The sequence below is a fragment of the Thermobia domestica genome, chromosome 12 (genome assembly GCF_964235325.1).
Source record: "Thermobia domestica chromosome 12, izTheDome1.hap1.1, whole genome shotgun sequence".
NCBI classification, from domain to species: domain Eukaryota; kingdom Metazoa; phylum Arthropoda; class Insecta; order Zygentoma; family Lepismatidae; genus Thermobia; species Thermobia domestica.
The window spans coordinates 186,159,096-186,177,277 of NC_137465.1; the positions used below are offsets into that span (position 1 = coordinate 186,159,096).

Consider the following 18,182-nt stretch of genomic DNA (forward strand, 5'->3'; position numbering starts at 1 on the left):
TATCCTTTACAGAATCGGTAATTACCGGTGCAAGCCTATGCGACAATAATTCTGGGATTGGGCACCATAAAGTGCCAGGATTTGACTTAATTTTGGGTTTAGCATTCCTTTCAGCAGCGAGGCTATAAGAGATGTGGACCTACAGCTTAACGTGTGCTCCGAATGAGTTCCCACTCGGTCTCCCACGCCAAAGGCGTGTACGTTAACCGCTTAGCCACGAGGGAACTCATTAAGTGACACGAGCTTGCCCCTGTTATTATATAAGTGACTTAGTCAGAAAAGTCATCTATCACTTAAAAAATTCCTAAGAATTCCATTTTAAATACATAGAAAAACCAAAGAAGTGTTTAAAAAAATTGTACCTGCTGTTGCTGACTGGAAGACACTGGCATCTGAGAAGCTGCATTGGAAGGTTGCAATGGTAGAGAACTCATCAAGTTTGAGCCTGGAGCTAGAATTAAAAATAAAAGAGGAAAACAGAATTAGGTAACACAGTGAGTATATACAATCTACTCACATTGCGTTAAAACCAAACCAAGTTCAGTTATCATTTAATACCATTATCTAATACAATGATGGCCTGTGCCCGTCACATACGAGGGATGACGTCCCTCGGCGAGCACACTATCCGGGGAAGGGGGTAAAGAAACAAAAGAATGCAGAAGGAATTGTCCTGGGACCTGTATGTTAGATATCATCCCGCCATTTGCCAGGTGTGAATGAAGAAAACCCACGAATATATTCCTCAGAATGGCTGGTCTGAAAAAAGTTGTTATACTTTTTCAACCGTGTCCCCACCGAAGATAGGACCCATGACCGCTCGCACCGAAGATGAGAGCATTAGCGGCTACGCTACGCGGAGCCCCACGTAACAGGAAGAGTTTAACTGGTCATTATAATGTATAATATCTGAATCGAGATTAGTCTTTGAACTGTGAAAATGTTTTCTTTAACCTTTTGGTCGCGAACTAAGGTAAGGCTTCTGTACGGGAACGATTTTTAGAAAAAAAAAAATCCTATTTTATATTTACATTAAAATGTTCGTAATTCACGCCCTAATTTGCCTATACACATGAAACAGAACGAAAATTCAGTAAATTTATGACTTATGCACATTATGAACCGCCACCTCAAGAGAGGGCGCGAAAAATACCCCCAAGTATGGTTTTATTTTATCCTGGCCCGTTGTGCATTAATCTGCCATCATTAGTCTAATATATTCAGAGTGCATCTTATAATTACAGTAAAAAGTATTTTCTTTCACATTTACGGCGATTCCTGCTAATTTAAGTATAGCGCGCATTTTCTGTATTTTTTGTCCCGGATCCGATTCCTGATAAGGATTTAAAAGTTGTCATCACATGTCATATGACGTCGACGCTGAAAATACAACGCTTCGAACATTAGAAACCATAACAGATTTCAAACAACTGGGCTAAATTTACATTCCAGAAGAAATAAATACACAAAAGAGAGACACCTGATCTTCAATCTCTAGGTATATTAGCCTGGAGAGTGTCGGGAAGTACCTAGGTACAAAATGCGTACCTAAGGCCCGTACCTAGGTATATTTAGTATCTAGTACCTATACTTAGGTACGATTTTCTTGTACCTAGTACCTACTTTTAGGTACATTTTTAGGCAGGATGCGAACAAAACAAATATTGCAGATTTCCTTGTTTCTTTGAAAGAAATTTTTTGATCTGTCTCGCAGACATTGATTTTCAGTGAATCAAAATTTGTTACCCTACTCAAAAATTATATTCATTAAATGCTAGTATTTCAGTTACATGTATTAACTGATAATAGCTGTTGTGAAAATAATTAGCAGTACAAAATCAAAGAAAAATCCGGAAATTTCAGATATAAATGCGAGAAACTACTGGAGCAAGAGGAAATGGATAAATTTTGCTCGGTTAGTGAGCATATTTGTGTTTTCCGGTTGATTTACAATACTTTTCTTTGAATAAGGTTTCTTGCAAACCTTATCACACATTTCCCAAAGAAAATATTTTTTATATCGAAAGACGTTTGACAAATGAACCAGAAAATACAAATATGTTCACTAAGCGTCAAAATGGATATGCACTCTTAATCTACAAAACTCTACTGTCCTTATCTAATGTACAATAAAGCCCCCCATGGTCTATTACTAGAATTAAATATCATAATAATTTGCTGGATAACAACTTATACCTAGAAAAGTACCCTAGGTACTTTGATCAGTACCTGTACCTAGGTACAAAAAATTAGTACCTAACCCAACACTGAGCTTGGAGAACTGAGGGGAAAAAATGTGGCAAAATTATTTTGCATAATTAGTTCAGTTCACTTCTTAATCATTCGTCTTACCAAGTGATATCGAAAAATCTTAACGAAACCTATTTCGTATTGCATTACACTAAACTCCTGGCATAATGGCCTTTAGGGAGCCAATGGCTACCAGCATTTATCTTTTTGGGGTAATGTGTAGTAAGCACATCGGTTTCCAATGCCGTTAATGCTTTCTAGACCAAAGTTCGCTACTTCTTTTTTCAAAGTGGTTCTCCAATTGTACTCTCGACGCTGAGTGGAAGCCGGAATGCTAACATCATCTGATGAATACGAACGACTACCCACCTTTCCTCTAACAGACCCAGCACTCCTTGATCTTACAAAGAGCGTTATTCTACTGAGTTTAAGGCAGTGGCTTTCGTATAGTAATACTTACAATTTTAATTCTTCTTCAACAATTTTATTACGGTAAAAAAGAATAGATCTAGACAAGCTGGCCAGTGCATAGTATTTTATATATGTAAGCTATGTACACAGTATTTTATCTGTGTATTACATTTTGCCTTAGCTCTTTACGTAACACCTAGGCCATGGAAGACAGGGTCTACTATTTAAGTGTGGTACGGACCACTACTCAGGATTTCATTCGAGGATTTATACTTCCAACAGGATTTGTACCTGTGGATACATGTATCGGAAAGTTCAGTCATAGGATTACCAGGGAGTTCTTCATTTATTTTGTGGGGCATAATATAGTTCAAATATACTGTAACTGTATCAACGAATACAAAAATTGACAAACTTTTTTTTGTTTGTTTATTTGGTTGGTTGCTTTTTTGAGTCAACCTCAGTGATGCTCACCTGAAATTGGCATTAATCTTCTTGTGTTTTGTTACGAAACATATTGGTTCATTGCAATCTTACCTTCGGATAAAGGCATAGATCTTTTGAGGTGGGTGCTCGTTTCTTGAATATTAGTATACATTTTTTGTTAACTACAAGATTTGATAGCAAAATTACAAGACTGATGATGGCAATCTGTAACTGTTGGCAGCAAATTGCTGAGAGATTATTATTTTGATATTCTTTTGTACGACATGTGAAGATTTTGTGAAGAGAACATCCGTGCCCTTATAAATGTCCGCCTTTGAGGACATCTGATTTCCACTGTCATGGATTCTTATATTGATAGCAACAGGTTTCGATGCCTGTAACAATGTGATCCAGCAATGAACGGTGCGACTCCACGGACTTAAACTCTGTGCAGCATGCAATCTAAACGCTGAGCTTTTTACTCTTCAGTCAAAGAATAAGACAGAAATCTTCCTTTCTCCCAAATCATTTTTCAGGATCAGTCGGATTTTGCAGCTGATGTGCAGCACATTCTCCATCTTGCAGATGGTCATGCAACAGTCTGACTGCAGCACGTCGTAAACATGCTCTACATTATCCTCTGAACGACTGGTTGTACGGAAGTCCACTCAAACTCATGGCCACAAAATAGGGCATTCTCCCAGTAAACACATCATCATCTTGTACGTCTCTATTGCTGATTTTCCGTTAACTTAAGTTTGCCTTTTTGTTCCATGTAGGTTTAAGTTGATTTGAGTTTAGCGCCTCTTTTAGCAGCGAAGATATAGGAGATGTGAACCTGCAACTTAACGTAGAATCCGAATTACATGAGATTTCGCCGGGAATCAAATCTGGTTCTCCCACACCAAAGACGCGTACTTTAATCGTATTGCCAGGAGGAAGCTCTGTTTCATCTACGAATTCATGACAATGAGACTAGTGTGTCTTGATGATTAAGTTTAGAAGTTCATAGATGTTCTCTTTTCCGAATCTTCACATGTTCTGGAAAAGAATATCAAAGCGTTAATCTCACACGATAAACAATTTTCTGTCATTAGCAGTTATTGAGTACCAGCATCAGTCCTGGAACTTTAGTCAAATCTTATATAATATACTGCAAAGGAACACAATGTAGGAAAGGAAAAACTATGATGTACTTACATGTTTTTTACTTTGCATACAAACATATTTCCGCTTACATTATTTCCGTGGAACAGAATACATCTCGTACTCAGAAATGAAGGTGATGCTGTACTGATTTTACCTTTCGATTGGTAGCGTTACAATAATATTCTTCAAGAATTGTGGACTATCTGGATTTTGTAACAAGATCAATCCATCCACACTGACACTTCACGAAAGTATTCGCTAGATAAGGTATTCATTTCACACCATTATATTTCTTTTGGCAAAATACATTTTTAAGGTTTAGGTATTTAATAGTACCACAACCCAAACTGTGAACTTGAATTATAATAACTATAAACTATTCTCGTGTAACTGATTCATGAATACACAATTAGAAATTGCCGTAAGTTATTTCTTTGGGAATTTTCGAAATTTAGGAATTATCTCGAACAAGTACTGTACACTTAACTTGGTGACATGCAGAAGGAAATACTGCTACAATATGATTAAAGTAAAGTTAAAAGATTGAGCAAGTCTTTATATTATTTCCAAAATCGTGATTATTCTTTTGATATAAATAAAACTACATCTAGCCTTCCAGATTCGAATTAATTTTGAAATTTACGGCATTTATAGGGAACTCAACACACAGGTTACCAATTTGAAACAACACGTATATGTAATACCATTCCAAACTATACGTAAGTGTCGGAAGTCTTACAGAACGGCTATGCCCATCCGCTTGTCTGTCGACAGGTATAAGAGAAAAAACGGTAAACAAGATATTAAAATGTTTTTTGTAATAGATTCGGCGTCTCAAGAATAGGTCTTATCTCCAATAAACCTCTATTCAAACCGCAAGTGGTAGAAATCAATCGTTTCTGTTAACATTTATCACTATAGATTTTTTTTTTTTGGAAGATTCAGCGTCTCAAGGAAACATACCATCTCTATCTGTAACACTCTACTAAAACTGGAAGTGGTAGAAATTTCCTAGTATTTCCAGTTTCAATATCGATCTTCATTGACCAAAAACTGTATGATATAGCGAGATACAGTTTTTTGAAATAAAATTCAGCGTCCCAAGAATAGGTTTAGTCACCGTCAATCTTCTATCCAAACTGAATTAGTAAAATCAACCGTTTCTGGTTTCAACGTTAATCCCCATAGAAGGTACACTCATGTCCAAAATGATTGTCGCATCTGTCTTCCTGTAAGAATATAATTTCGTAATGATTTTGCAGGGTACTTTTAATACTGATACTATTTCATAGGAAAAGAATTATAAATACGACAATTAGAATGAGTAAAACAAAATGTTGCTAAATGAACAAGAAAATTTTATTTTGGTTTTACTGTTTTTGCCGATTATACACATACTAACATTTTAAGAAATACCGGGCGAATTTGTTATCAAATTATATTGCTACAACAAAATATTTATAGACACGTGACAATAATTTTGGACATCAGTGTACATGGTAATGCATAGTGTCAAGCGGTATTTTGGAACCAATTCAGGGACTCAAGAAAATATGCCATCTCTATCCGTATTACTCTACTAACAAGCAAGGGGCGCGATATCGAGACTCGAATTGCGCAATAAGAGTTACATATGCTGAAAGAGCATCAGGTAGTTAGTAAGTTACCAAATTATTAGCTGCAGTCCGCCAGTAGGGAAAAAGTTATGGGACTGTAAAGTTCAGAGCCTGGCGTACGAAAACCACACAAAACTTAGCTTTTGCCTTGTTCCTCTTTGTATTGACAAGAGATAATGAACTCTAACGTATTCCCATCACAGAACATGATGTTTGACATAAGAAAATCAGTATGAGAAGAATTGTCAGTGTTGCCATCCATAGAAATTACAGTGTTGCCAGAATAAGAATACCGCGAAAAGCTTGGTTTGCAGCGAATGAAAGAGTGAACACAACGGTGTTTTGTGACATCATGTTTTCGTGGTTCACACGGAACTACGTTTTACATAATAAGTTATTTAGTTTGTAAGAATCAAAGTAGTTATAATATACTTGTATTAACATTACAGAATATTATTTAAATAGAACTACAAAAGCTACCAAGAGAACACTAGTATGAAGGTGCTTCGCAAAGTAGACCTCACGATAAACCTGTGAAAATGCATTCGGGTTCGAATCGGTTTGTTCGTTGGGCATTTATCGTGAGGCATACCGACAGACAGAGAGAACACAAATGTCGAGCATCGCGAATCGGACCCCAAACAAAGACGACGAGCTTTCCGATAAATTTGTTCCTGCAAATGTCACATTCAGGAAGCAATTGATCCCGGCTGGATATACAGGGCTGGTGCAGCCCTTGGACGTGTACTTTTTCTGTCCTTACAAGAACTTTGTCAAGTTCGTCACTGACACAATTGTCTTGTTGCAGGAAACGAACATCTGGCACCGTGACAATTTCCTGCGTCTCCAGTCGTTCACACTGTACCAATTCTGCGCTCCCCTGTTCCGCAACATGATTCACTTTGCTTTCTATAAAGCAGGATACCTGGACATCGCACCGAAAGCATTCCAGTCACCAATTCAGTACTGTTTTGACTCCCTCACCACAGAAATGTGTTATCACTGCGCGTCGCTGGCTATCATCCGATGTGCATATTGTACTAACTGTTTTTGTTTGGATCACTCGATACTTTCTGCTCTTCATATCAATTGTGTGGCTTAACACTGTCATTTACATAGCTATCTCCCCTTCCCAAACAAATACCATTTGCTATTGCACATACAAGCAGGTTATTCTTTCTGTTTGCCATAGTCTCTCATATTCACTTTGCAGCCCCATAATTTTGCCCTACTGGCGGACTGCAGCTAATAACGTGGTCACTTCATGATTGATGCTCTTTCAGAATATACTTTATAACCCGTATTGTGCAACGCAAGTCCCGATCACGTACTATTTACTTGCAAGCTTTTCGAGGTATTCTTATTCTGCCAACGCTGTAATTTCTATGGATGGTAACACTGACAATTCTTCTCATACAGATTTTCTTATGTCAAACATCATGTTCGGTGATGGGAATACGTTCGAGTTCATTATCTCTTGTCAATACAAAGAGGAACAAGCCAAATGCTAAGTTTTGTGTGGTTTTCGTACGCCAGGCTCTGAACTTTACAGTCCCATAACTTTTTCCCTATTGGCGGACTGCAGCTAATAATTTGGTAACTTACTAACTACCTGATGTTCTTTCAGCATATGTAACTCTTATTGCGCAATTCGAGTCTCGATATCGCGCCCTTTGCTTGTAAGACAAAAAATGGTAGAAATTTAGTACTTAATAAGTTTCCGCTCTCACTTTCCTTCTACTGCAGCCGGGAGCTATAGATCTGGTTCAATATTGAACTCGCATAGTCTACAAGTCAACCGTAATTTCACAAATGTAAAAATGTATTTTATCTTGTGGTAGTACACAAATATAATACGTTATTTGTTTTAACCGACCAGAAAAGCGTTTATCGCTGGTTTGGTGACTAGTGCGAAAGCCTTTGGTGCACGAAACCCTCGGCTGGATCGCCATTGGGAAAGCATCGACAGCACTACAGCTGTTCAGTTCACACTTTAAACTGTAGGTTTCATTCCAGTGGCGTATTTAGGGGGATGGCTATCAGGCTCAAGCCCCCCTCCCCCGAAATAAATTTGTTATATACACAACTTCATTAATATTTGTCGGCACACAAGAGGAAAAACGTAAGTGCTCATTCACGTCTTATGTAAACCCCCAAACAAAATCCTAAATACGCCACTGTTTTATTCTATATAGCCTCGATGCTGGCTAAAAACAAATACAAATCAACTAATCAGCCAATCGACAAAGTGCAACTGGTTTTGGCACCTTTAACATTCGTTAAGTCAAGTGTTGCGGTCACATCAATATAAGTATTCCAACATTAGAATTAAAGAATATTTAAAGACGCCAAAACTGATTTCGTGTTTCTGGTCTCTCAAAGCCTTTAAAGGATACATAGAAATCACAATGCCATAAAAAAAAAACAGATTGTACTAAAACCTGGAAACGCAGTCAACGCACACGCTTAAATACTGAATAGAGAAATCATGATCACACTTTTCTTTTTATCAGCTTGCTCTGGGCTTTCTGAACAATAAATACTATTTGCAAGATTTGTATGTTAAAGGGCGTAAATCAAAATAAGGAATATTACATTACTAGTAAATATCCAGTTAGAAATGGGAGTACTTCTTCAACAACAACAACAAAAGAATCGAATTCGGTATTTCGGTTGCAAGATGGCAGGTCTCTACCGTTTCAGCTATATCCTGTATTCGTGTTTTGCACTAATCCCTTATTATCTCTGCCTTTAGTTTAACGTCCACGATTATGCACCCAAGTTAAGAGAGACGTTCATGATGAGACGGATGATAATGATGGAATGAAGAAATTCGGAGGAAAATGGAGTACCGAAGAAAAACCACGCACACGGTGTTTGTCCATCCTTGGCGACAACTACGATCGAACCAGGGCTCCCCACGCCACAAGTGAGCGCTCAATCATTGAGCCACTGCAGTCCTAGTATCACCGCCATTACATGAAAATGAAATAATATAACAGTATTACTCCTCTGTCTGAAAGGATAAAACTAAATACTGAATCGAACGCATTAAATTATAATACGAAAGTTAAAATACATTATCAATATATTTAAATACTGAGAGAGAGAGAGAGATTATAACTTTTAATAAACTTTTTTTCTAGCATTCGTTTATACTTTTTTTTTGAATAGTTATACAAGCAAGCAAAATAATAATTTTCTCAATAGAAACTGTACAAGTACCAACATTATACAAACATGTATTTGTGTAACGTTTAAACGTTTCCATTTATCTTATTTTTTTTAAAAAAAAAATACTGTATTTAACGCAAATTTTATGAATGCTTTCAAATGACATTCAAATCCAGTTACCTGCAATATTGTATTAGAAAAAAAAACTGAATACTAGAATAGCAAAGTAACAATATCAACGAAAAGACATTATAACCTACGAAATAAGATTTTAAAAAAAAAATGCGTTCAGTATGGAGAACAATGCATGCTATAAGTATTGAAACTAATGCAAAACTCTTCAGATACAAAGGAAAGCACGTACATAGTTTTTTTTTTATTTTTATTTTTTAAGTGCCAACTGAACTGAACATCAAGCAATTGAAAGGACTTTTTTTTTTTCGTTCAAATCACAGCTCTGCCATTTTTACAATAAACATATATAAACAATACTAACTGCATAATTATTGTAAACGTACAAAATAAAACGATTTCTATCCTTTTAATTGCACTCTCTTTACACTGAAAGCTGAGAATGAGATGATTGAATTGAATGCAAATCTAAGAAACTCTCATACGGAAATTTTTTTTTTTGTTACATCAAATAGCGAATGCTATATACTAATACAGTGATTACTCTAAAATGGAGCAGAGCTTCACCGTAAATTCTGTCTTACTAATTCACATCTATTTTAGGTATTTCACTCTGAGCTGCATTTTTCATCAGAAACATCACTATACTGGCTATTTCCCTTGATGTCTGATCTGGATCGTTTTCAGAAATATCCATTAACCATTCAAAACATTCCCAAAATTGCTGTTGGATGTCACTGACTACACACGATGCTGGTACACTCAATACAATAGCTCCAACAGCACTGATAACAGACTGTCTCACGGCTGGTTCTTTGTGATAACGGAAATTCCAAACAAAATCCAATAAACAATGTCCAATTTTTGACACATTCGGTGTATTCACAGCACATTTCATAACAACAGCAAGGGTATTCAGAAGTCCCACAAGAAGAATTACATCTCGATCGAACATACTATATTCTTTGCTGAAATTGTACAATAAAGGGAAGAAAAAATGCCCGACAACAGCAGCAAATTCATTCTTTTGAAGATTCGTAACTTTTCGTTTGCTATGATATCGTTTCGTATTACTTTCTATTCTCTGTTCGATAATCTCTTTCCAGGGACAAATTCCTCTGTCCTTCTGTGTTCTGATATTTGCGTCCACAATCGTATATGTATCCTTTTGACCTCGTGTCTTTCGTACGTTTGCCAATTCCTGAGCAGATGCTTGTAACACATAAAATATATCTAGTCTTCTGCGAACACTGTAATTTCGCTCAAACACTTGCTGACATAGGAACTCTGCACACTGTGATGGATATGTAATTGTTACAGCAACCAATGAATTAAATAAGCATTCAGAAAAGTTGTCCATCGAATATTTATCCTCCAAATGAAGCAAAATACGCAAAATTTCAATCGCAAGCGATTCATCATCATCGTGTAACTGTTTAAACACAAGTTCTTCACAGACTTCTAGACTATTTATAAACAAATCCCGGTCCTCTTGTTCAACTAAGCCCTCCATCATATCTCGGAGGTAAGCAGGCTTTTTCGTTTTCTCAAGTTTTACATCATTTGACATGTCATACGGTTCTAAATCATCATCACTATCAAGAACTGATTCTCTATCACTGGAGTCAGCTTGTTTTTCGTTTACTTTTACCTCAACGCTTTTTTCTTCTTGTACATTTGCTTCACTATCATTACTTGGAGTATTTTCTTTACAAAGCTCCTTTGTCACTAAACCCAAATCACATTTCAATTTATCTAAATTCCATATTTCAGAATTCTCTTTATCTTCTTTTGAAGTCATGAGATTTCTTAGCTGGGAAACAATATGGTCATTATCATCATCATATTCAAACTTCAAATTACTTTCGGTGGTTTTTAAAGTATTTACGATCAATTCCGATGCTATCATTCCCATGGTACGAATGTTCTTTAGAGTAGAAGATAAATGAACTGGGACTCCCCCTACAACTAATCTTTGAATATCGTCCCTGATTCGCTTTCTATTATCTTCGTTTAACAACTGAACGCTGATCAGAACTGCTTTAGTTATGTACAAATGCTGTTCAATTGTAGTATGAAGAATTGCGCTACTATCTCCCCAAATCGCAAGTAACTTTAAAAGACTAGATGCAAGAAAATTCTGGTTGTTTTGAGCAACCGCAAGATAACCCAACAAGTTTTTCAAAATTTTATCGTTTTCAAAATGACGAAAGAAAAGTAGTTTGTTACACAATACATTTTTCCAGTCTATGCTATTTTCTACAACCGATCCGAGTAACCTATGTACAGCAGATGCTCCTGACGTATTCTGTAGTATTAACAGGCAAGTATTTTCAACACTTCTGGCACCTACCCGAGAAAACATATTCTGCACAAGTCTTCGAGCAACAAAATCATCTTTACACAATTCCTCAACAATATGTATGAACATAACCATGGCTTTTGATGATCTGTACACTAAGCATATTTTACTCAATAGAGATGACAAAGTATAAACTGAACAACTTACACCTTGTTTCATACCATCCATCAAAAATTGTAAACAACAAATAACATTATATACAAGAAGTTTACAATAGTAATCCACCTCAAAGATTTTCCTGTTATGAATTTTTAATTTATTAGCTACACGTTCTGGAATGGATATCAACAACTGAACCATTTCATCATACTCCACCTGTTTCCCTTTCACGGAATTGTCCCCGTCTATTTTGCAAGTTTTTACTAACCAATTACTGATCACACCCGATTTCAAAACTTTCTCTAATAAATCTACTAATATATCTAATTTAAAACTGACAGGTGTTTTCTGTATTGTTCCCACTAAAGTATCAAGAGCTTCTAATTCAGGTCCATTCAAAAACAACTGTTCCCAATCACACATATGTTTTCCTGTGGTATATCCAACCCACTTTGGCGAAAGCAATTCAAAAATTACGAACGCAACTGGTCGATAAAAATGTTCACAAAAAATATGCACTGGAATTGGGGTTTTATCCAAACCAGAAAATTTCTGGAAGGTTTCTGAACCTGGGAGCATATCACACAGTCTTCTTACAGCTGCGATCACCTCTTCTTTCCTCGAACTCGATTTCAGCACAGTTACCACTTCACTTACAGCCAATTCCATTTCTTTTCGATCACTAGTCCACATCGGATTCAATTGATTCACTGGCTCCAGAGGTCCAGCTGCAAGTTGGATAAGGTGAAAATGTTCCACTTGAAAAGCACCAACAGTTCTTAATCATATAATTCAAAACATTATTTAAAAGAAAATTATTTTGAGCTGATTTTTTATAAAGTCTACCCGCATTCTGTTTCTTAACGTTATCATTGTGGTTAATTTCTAGGCTAGATAATATCACTGGCTTCATATTAAATGCACTTTATAATTTCACATTAATCAAATTGTTACACAGATTACAAAATAAAAATTTCATTCAAAAATTTCCCCAAAACAACACTGGTATACAACTGAAAAAAGTAAATCTTAAATTGTAATTCATTACAACATTACTGTCGTAAATAATTTATCATCAAATTTTAGATCATGTGACCATGTCAAGAATTGAATCGGTTACTATTAAAAGGGGATAAGTTCCATTTGAAATACAATATATATCTATTCCTTTTTAACAATGACCGATTCAGTTCTTTCAACGGATAGAAACAGATTAAATACCATAATTTTCATACTATTAGCATTCGTTTGGTGGACTCTATACTACACTAGTACTAATAAGAAAATAAATCTTATTTCTAGCTGTATTAAAAGTGCACATTACTACTATTTCTTTTTTAAAAAAGAATCTTATTACAATTTCTTTACACACTTTAGAGTTAACTTTAGTTTGTGTAAAAAATAGGAGAATATTTTCTAAATGTAAAAATATTAGCATAGTACAAAGTATTTCTTGCCATCTGACTACTAATGGTGTATTGATATTGGTATCCAGAAACAAGTTTCAACGCATTTCTATAACAAATAAAAAAATAATGTTTGCTTGCTTACAGCTCCCTCATGCTTACATGGTTCGCGTATGCGACTTCACAGGAGACCAGGGTCCGTTTCCTGGTAGGAGTTTATGTGGTTTGAATTTCGCATTACGCTCCAGTTCTGTCTCGTAAATCTCAATGCTGAAATAAACGTTAAACTCTCAACTAACTATGTATATCACTTCCTTCTGGTAAAGAAATAAACGAAGATAAAACAGAAAATAAAGGGAAAACCCGATGCAGCTGGAAACTGGAAATTTCGTAGTGGTTCGTATCCCACTTTTAAGCACAGGTCTTCTCTCATATAGATCGGTCTAAAAAGGAATCAACTTAAATCAACCAATCGTAACTTGACGCGCAAAGCACTAGGTAGAATAATAAAAGTTCAGTTCTCAACAAGCAATCCAAATAGTATTCCTAACGCATTGTTTTAGTGATGATATTTAGTCATCCTTAGTCCGTATCTTCTGTTTAAAAAAATTACCTTGCTGTAGAAAATAATGATTATGGTGGCTAAATAAGCGCTCTTAGGTTTCCCTGTAGTAATGTGGTCACAAGTAGTAAAATGAAATTAAATGAAATATTTCAGTTTAACGTCCCACAATTATGCTTTTTAGGCTAAGAAAGACGAATGATTAAGACAAGTGAATGATGGAAAATTTGTTGGAATGATAACGTGGAAGGAAACGGGAGCACCCCGAGAAAATCCAGACACGATGTTGTACACTACAAGCTTACTTGGCCGGGGATCGAATCAGGGACCCCACGCACCACAGGTACCGTGCCCGTACCACTCTACCACTGAGCTATCGTGCCCCTTGATCACTTGTATTAGAAAGATAGCACAACAAAGAAACTAAAGAGCATTTACTTATTTACCATAACCATTAATTTCTACAAGTGAAAGAGATCAAGTAACCTAAGGTTTTTCAATGTTACGTACTGAAATGACCCCCCCCCCCCAAAAAAAAAAAAAAAACTAAAATGTCTGTGTTAGGATTACTATTTGGATGTTTTAACGAGTACTGAACTTTGATTATTATTTGATATGCATCCCACCATTTCATTAAGTAATGACTACAGAAGATGTTTATGCTTACCTAACAATTGAATAAGTGAGAGAAAAAAGGACAATTTATATAAAATAATGAACATTCTGCGAAAGCAATTTCTGTATAACTACATTTTGAATTTCATTACGTTTGTGGTATTTTGGAAAATGAAAGGTCTTAATACACGCTACAAATATCTCATACAAATATTTTCGTGTAAGCAACGGTATTTCCGGAAATGCTCTACTTTTTCCACGCACGTCGAGTCAGACTTACGGGTGCTCATTAATCCCGTCATTTATCTATTTATTTTTTAATATTTTTTTTCTTCAAAATACTGAAGAAATCAAATTATAGTGAAATGCGTCTTCGGATTTATTTAACATTTAGAAAACACTGCGTACAGGGAGTGTTACTGCTGTAGATACTTTATTAAGGTTTAAATCTTAAAAGAAATCACGTAGGCAATTAAAACCTGGACAAAAACAAATGCAATCTCAAAACAAAATGCGTGGTTTATATCAGTGTTTTATATTATTTAAGAAACTACCTGAAATGCCCGTTCTTCGCAGGAACAAAATAGACTTATGCAAAATATTTGAACCCCATTCCCTCCTTTGGATACGCATTTCAACGAAAATTTTCTGATAAAAACCTATAAAATACTCTTTATTTCAGGGATGAATTTTGAACTTTTTTCCTTTAAGATGTACTTTTTAGTCAAAGTGATGCACTATTATGTCAAAGTGACAATAAAAATCCAACTTCAGTTAGATGAAACAAATGTCTCCTTATTTTTAATGAGGAACTTATATACCGAGGTTCATCTTCCTAGTGTGAGGGCTTCTGAGATACTCAACTGCCCCCATTCCCCATTTAAGGTATGCAGTTTAATCAAAGTAACATGATAAAAAACCAATTCGAGGTAGTTTCCAATCCTATATCCAAATATTTATTTCAAACGGTTCAGCAACTTTTTCCGTGATTCGATCGAACACAAGATGATTTTCTCTTTTATATATCAGGTTAGGCAAACTAACAATTGTATTTTTATTTATTTATTTATTTCGTTTTCTGTAATACCCTAAAATCAGTGAAAAACTGGGAAACGAAGCTTGTGAAGTACTTTTTCCACTTCCTGTATACAGAGATAATGAGACGAAGATAGAAGGTTCACTTAATAAAGACCGTTCGCTGAGTTTTTAAAAGAACCTAGCAAATCTACAATAATTTTTTATGGAAGTATCGCGATTTTTCTTTTTTTTAAAAAACAGATCTAATTAACGTTTTATAAACATAATGACACAATGTATTCACTACTTTGAAGAAAATCCTGTATACAAGTACTTACGTGGAGAGGTAAAAGTTGCATCCAACATATTTGAGCCTCCAAGTACACTTTGATTATTCCCTAAAAGTGGATGAACATTAGGCGCTGGTTGCAGTGGTGCAGTATTCAATCCTAGGCCCAACAATAGATCTGTATTTGATTTGTTCCCTCCTAAAAAATAAAAGTCTTTTTTATAATCGTTTGTTTGAGTTACTTGAAATACAAACTAGTTTTTCTCTCTTTTTCCTTCTCTCTCAGCTGTTTCATTCTTCCTAAATAACAGTAAAATAAAGGCCAATATAAAAACTTGGAAAACACAAGAAATGTTATGAAATATGGAGGAAAGAATTCGAGCTGTGTTTCAGCTGAGAAATATGTTTTATACATACTGTGATGTCACTTAGCAATCACGTATTTTTAATCCAAAAACATGTCCATAGCTTTTATTATACTGTTTTCTCCAAATTTTAATAGTGTCTTTCCTTTTGAACAAGATGAGATGAATTTTACATTGAATATCTCTTAAGGAAATTAAAACACTGGAGGTAACGCATTTAAGAACGCTATCTGGTTCGAACGTAATTCGTATCACAGAATTGTGTCTCTGTAAAGAACATATTCGTTTAAAGGCCTCAGCATATCGCCAACCACATTGGTTGACCAAAATATACGTAAAAGGCATGCTGATATTTGTTTGAAAGTCGTCGAACAATACAAGTATACTTTGTATAATTACCGATTGTATGTTGATCAAAATCTGTGTCCGAAATATCAGGACCACGTCAGTGAACGGCTATTATACAATTAAGTGACCGAACATAACCGTATAGTTGGGCTGCAAGAAACTGAGTGGTTGCTCTGCAGAACTGTTATTCACATGAGTTGTGACGTGTCAGTAGTTGCTATGTACGCAATTGGAAAAGAAGCTTCCCATAACAGAGGTGGCTTTCCTTGCCCCGAGAAACTTCTGCACAGGATTGGTAGGGTCGCGAAAACTGATAAAAAGGCAATCAACAACGCAATCACGGCCGTTGTGGCCCGTATGTGAGCATACGAATACTCAACAGATGTTTACGTAAGTGGGGAAAATCTCACAATTGTTCTCACTCGCAACGTGAAACACATACCTGCGATTTTGGTATGGGGACAACATACCTTTGGTTTTAATTCACGGGTATAAGTAGTGTGTCGTGCAACTGTAACATTATTAATCCAGTTCTCCAGACTGTATCCGGGCATGTAGTGATTCACATACACATGCACATGCACATACAGTGAGGACAATCCAGCGTACTCTAATCGAGCTACATCCTCTACCCTGACCTACTAGGTCTCCGCACCTAAGCAATGTCTATTCCCCCTTCCCCCCAGCCGAACTCTGGCACCAACCATCGCACAGCAAAATCAAAATCTACAGTGAGCCAGGGATATTGTATCCCATACAGACGTTCAGCATTTGTACAATTCGCTACCTGGCCAAACAGATGCTTGTATGGCCGCTCGAGATGTCCCTCGAGCGTTAACTAGTGATCACCATTATCATCTTCTTGTGACCTAACTTTGGCCCAGTTCCGCTAATTTCTGCTGAGTATTTTTATGCAACCGTATACAAATGCATGATTAGAATAATGTGAGTAAGTTTAACAAGTAGTAGTGTCACGGTACACCATGTGTGAAGGAGTTATGTTTGTATGGAGTGATATTTTCTCAATATTGAATCCGTAAGTTGTAATGGACTTCTATTACTTCTGCTTTTAACAGATTGTTAAGGATAGAGACGAAATGTATTAGAATGCTTAATCGATTGCAGGAAACAGCTTCTCACTATCTATTATCGTTTTTCCTCTATTGCGCTCAACGTTGAAACCGGAAATGGTTAGTTTCTACAACTTTTGAAAACTAATTTTCTTGACAACATAATTTTTATAACTTCTTAATACGATTTTTTTAAGTGTAAGGGAAGGATGTTTTCAAAATTATTATTTTATTTATTTATTTATTTTATTTTTTTATTTATTTATTTATTTTTTTTTTATTTTTTTGTTAAGATTTTTCACACTATCATTTCTTCAAATTTATCAACTTCCGAAATCTAAAACTAATTTACGAAGATACCCTGGATATTATACTAGATACGTAAACTCCAAAGCCTTAGATCTGACACTATGCATTTTTTTTCAAAGGTTCATATGAACTTCCTTGATTTTGATCTGAGGAATCATCTCATAGTGTGTCGATACTGATCAATATATCGGGTGTTTCAAAACAACACCGACAACGTTTGGAAGGTGATTCCTGACACCAAGGTAAGACAAAAAGTATAGGCCAACCTGGGTGCACAAATGCTTCCTTTCCGAGTTATAGGTTGCCGAAAACATGAAAAAATGAACTTTAAAGGTCCATAGCTCTAAAACTATGGATATGGAACCTATCGTAGTCGGTTCAATACTTCACTTAGGAACTAATACGTGCCCTATCCAAAAATACATATTTCAGAATCCTAAGGTACTCACGAAACGATTTTTATAGAGGGAGTTTGGCTGCTGGCATATAATTTGAAGTACTCACGAACTACCTCTATAAAAACTGTTGCGGAAGTAACACAGGATTCAGAAACTCGGATATTTGGATAGGGCACATATTAGT

General features: G+C 35.8%; 1 protein-coding gene across 2 annotated transcripts in view; it reads right to left on the reverse strand.

Moving 5' to 3' along the window:
* Nucleotides 1–433: 433 nt before the first annotated feature.
* Nucleotides 434–18,182, reverse strand: part of lqfR (clathrin interactor lqfR) — a 61,011-nt gene continuing 43,262 nt past the window's right edge. For both annotated transcript variants that reach the window (XM_081734482.1, XM_081734483.1), the window contains exons 10-11: nt 15,558–15,707; nt 434–12,347 (exon numbers count right to left, since the gene is read on the reverse strand). In XM_081734482.1, coding sequence (XP_081590608.1) covers nt 9,742–12,347; nt 15,558–15,707 — 2,756 coding nt within the window. In that variant the 3' untranslated portion in view covers nt 434–9,741. The remainder of the gene's footprint in view (nt 12,348–15,557; nt 15,708–18,182) is intronic.